General features: G+C 28.3%; 1 protein-coding gene across 1 annotated transcript in view; it reads left to right on the top strand.

Annotated features, from left to right (window-relative positions):
• Positions 1-3,717, top strand: part of LOC107445531 (transcription factor RFX3) — a gene marked incomplete at its 5' end in the record, with an annotated part of 45,322 nt that overhangs the window by 8,820 nt on the left and 32,785 nt on the right. The window contains 2 exon segments of the mRNA XM_043055531.2: positions 449-563; positions 1,006-1,108. Of these exon segments, the coding sequence (XP_042911465.2) occupies positions 449-563; positions 1,006-1,108 (218 nt within the window).

The raw sequence follows: 3,717 nt of genomic DNA, 5'->3' as shown, positions 1-3,717 counted from the left end.
TAAAAATTAAAAAAAAAAAAAAAAAAAAAAAATTGAATTGTAAGGTATGCAATTTGTTACAGCATTTTGAAAAAAAATATTTTTATTAGGCGAAATAGTTCCTGAGAAATCGAATTTTAAAAATACAACTTCTTAAATATGCAATTTCTCAGGAACTATTGGACCAATTATTGCTCAAAATTTGTATCTTATATAAAATTACATTCTTTAAAATGATATGAAATTTTTTATTAAGATTGTTATGCAAACCTTTATTACTATTGTAAAAAGGGTATCTAATATTAAGAAGCGTAATATATTATATCTTAGATAATGTGAAAATATTTGAACAAGAAGATAGGAACAACTATTTTTTCTTCAAAATAATTAATGTTTAATTTATTTGTTTCTTTTTGTGACATTTAACGGAAATTAGTTAATTGCATTTCCAATATAATTTTAATTGCAGTTCCAATTCAAGACATCAAAAAACAGGAAGTTTCTTCTTCACAGGAAGTCCAGTGTGCCCAATATGTGGATGAAGGAGGAGGCACCAATGTTTTTTCAACTCTGAGTAACCAAATGTAAGTAGTGTTAAGGTAATCTAAAATACTCAATTTAATTTTATTTTTACCAAATTAAAAAATAATGGTGGAAACAAATATATTGCAATTAATTATTCTTCATTTGCAAATTGAAACTCATAGAGATTGAAATACTGTCAATTGAAAAATAGCCTCCTAGCATCATATTTTAATAAGTAATGAAAGGTTAAAAAAAAAAAAAGCTGTCTAAAATTGTCAAAAACATGCTTACATAATATTTGAATGGTCCCTATAAAACCACATTTTTTCAATTTATACTGAGCCTGATTCAGCAAATATCCTAACACCACAGCATGTTATAACAAATAGTTCTTGATTCTTTAAAAAAATGCTTTGTTGTTTGAAACAATTTTGATTTTTCAAGGTTGATATTAAGTATAGTTTGTGCAAATTCTAAAATTCCTAATTTCTTTTTATGTAGGACTACATTTTCAATTTATACTGCACCCGAGTCAGCAAATATGTATACTCCCAACACCACAGCATATTATAACACCAATAATAGTTCTGAAAGCTATTCTGAAGTAATTATATCTTTATTTACTTTACTTTATTCTATTTACTTAGTGTCTGTTTTTTTTTTTTACTGTAATTTCTTTTTCAGAGATTGAAAATTTAATCTTCCAGTGCTAGTTAAACATATTTTTGTCTACAGTAGTTTATAATCTAAATTCATTTCAAATATAATAATAGGTCAATGAAAATTGTCCTTAAGATAAATAAATTTATAATGTGATACTGTTTTGATATGTATTGTGCACAGTTCCTGGCCAAATTTTTAGACGCACTGTAAGATTCTATGTAAAATTTTAATTATCAGGTGATATTATACAGCTCTTTATTGTTTTTACGAGACTGTTTGCACTTGTTTACGTTTATTGTATCAATTGATTGACACTGTAATGCAATACATTAAAAATAAATACAGGTTGCATAGCATTTTTAAAAAAGTGCTTGTTTTTGATTTACATTGTAAAAGTGCTTAATTTTCTATCTTTCAAAAATGTATTATTCTTTGCCGTGTTGACTGTCGTTCTAAATTACAAAAAATGCGTGATTTTCACAATTTTCCAGGCAATATTTATCAGAAATGTCATTATTTAATCATGATTATGTAAAGTTTTTGAATTTTACTATTACTATGTTTTATGTTTATAAATTAAGAACTTTAAACGATAGAAAAATTTTTTTTTATTACTCCACAGATCCTAATTCTGATTTTTTTCGGAAAGTGGTTAAAAATATTTTGTGAGTGCTTGAAAAGTACTTAAAAGGTGCTTATTTTTTGTTGAAAAAATCTGGCTATGCACCCTGAAATAGGAATTATGAAAAAAATCTGAATAAAAACCCATTACATGTATGTTTAAATGTAAAAGTATTAGATATAAACTCCTGCAAAACATTATTAAAACACTACTGTGCGTATAATAATTTGGTCTAATTATTTTAATATACTAATGTAATAAATATTCTATATTTATATAATATATTGTCTAATTTATCCAATCCTCGAATTTACGTTGATATATCGTCTAATTTAACCAATGGATACAAAAACATAAAAAAGTTCAAACTCGTTTCAGTCACGTAAAAACAATAAAACTGTATAGTATCACCTGATAATTAAGATTTCATATCGATTGCGTCTAATGATTTGGCAAGGGACTGTGTATAATGATGTATTGTGTAAGGACTGTAATGTATGAAGAAAGCAACATTTTAGTGAATGTCTGAAATTAGAATGCAGTAGCAATTCTTGCATAACAAAACATCACTGCCTATGGCTCCCTCATTGTGACTGTTGCATGCACACTTTCTCCACATTCAACAAAGAAAGGAATTTTTAAAAATATTCCTTCCTTGAATGTTAAAGAATTCCACTCTTAAATTATTTATAAGGAAATAAGTAGACATGGTGCATGCAGGGTATCCACGCATCTGGAAAGTCGTGAAAAATCATGGAAAGTCATGAATTTTGGTATTTAAAAAAATTGGTCATGATTTTAACTATTTTTAAGAAAAATCATAGATTTAGATAGTATTCCGAATATCTGAATTTGTAACAAAGTCCCCACTCACAGTCATATTTGATTAGAATATAAAATGTTTTTATCGTGTTCTTTAAAAATTATGGTTTTCTATNAAAAAAAAAAAAAAAAACATTTCAGAATTTTTTTTATTATTTTGATTTTATCAATTTAAAATTTTAGCTGAAGGCAAGCCATTGGCAAATTTTTTTATTCCAAAATGAGAACAGAAAAATCCATAGTATTTCTTTCCTTTCCGATGAACAAGAAAAGTATCTTTAGAATGTAATTCCGTAGAAAAAAAAGAAGAAGAAAATTATTTGCTTTTTATTTTTTTCAGCTATTTTATTGCTTCTAACTTTTTTGACGCTGTTTTTTAAATTTAAAATCAATAAATATGAGGATGCAGAGTAGAACAGTTTTGGTTATACCTATCATTTCAATGAAAGTTTTTTTATGATGCTTTTTTAAATTTATTGTTGTGCACAAATATTGGACTCTTTGCTGATGACATTGTCCTTTGGAGCTCAGGAAACAATCTGGATGACTTGGAGTCCAGACTCAATGCTTCTTTGGAGTTTATCTCTTTTTTTGCTGCTGACCATAAACTTCACTTCAATCCAATCAAATCTGCAACTACCTTCTTCACTACAAATAAGCATTTGTATAATTATCACCCAAAACTGGTCTTTGAGAGCCAGGAACTTATCTATGAGAAACATCCAAAATACTTAGGCTTTGTTCTTGACCCTGAATTTACTAGCAATAAGCATATTTATCAAATTACCTTGAAAGCTAGAAAGCGTTTGAACATCTTGAAGTACATCGCTGGCAGAGACTGGGGTGCGGATGCGACCACTCTGAGAACTACCTTTCTGGCTCTCATAAGGCCTATTCTCGAATGCGGTTCACCAATTTTCTGCTGTGCCTCTGAGACTCATCTAAATAAATTTGAACAGGTCCAACTTAGTGCTGCCCGTATTATCACAGGTTTGAAACAGAGTTGCCCAGCCAACATTGCACATTATGAAGCTAACCTTTTGCCTCTCCATACCAGAAGACAAGCCAGCCTGGTAAAATATTATAACAAGCTCCTCAGCTTTGGA

Source organism: Parasteatoda tepidariorum, chromosome 4, assembly GCF_043381705.1.
Source record: "Parasteatoda tepidariorum isolate YZ-2023 chromosome 4, CAS_Ptep_4.0, whole genome shotgun sequence".
Classification (NCBI taxonomy): Eukaryota; Metazoa; Arthropoda; class Arachnida; order Araneae; family Theridiidae; genus Parasteatoda; species Parasteatoda tepidariorum.
Note: the sequence above shows the minus strand (reverse complement) of the source record. Positions and strands in the feature narration are given on the sequence as shown.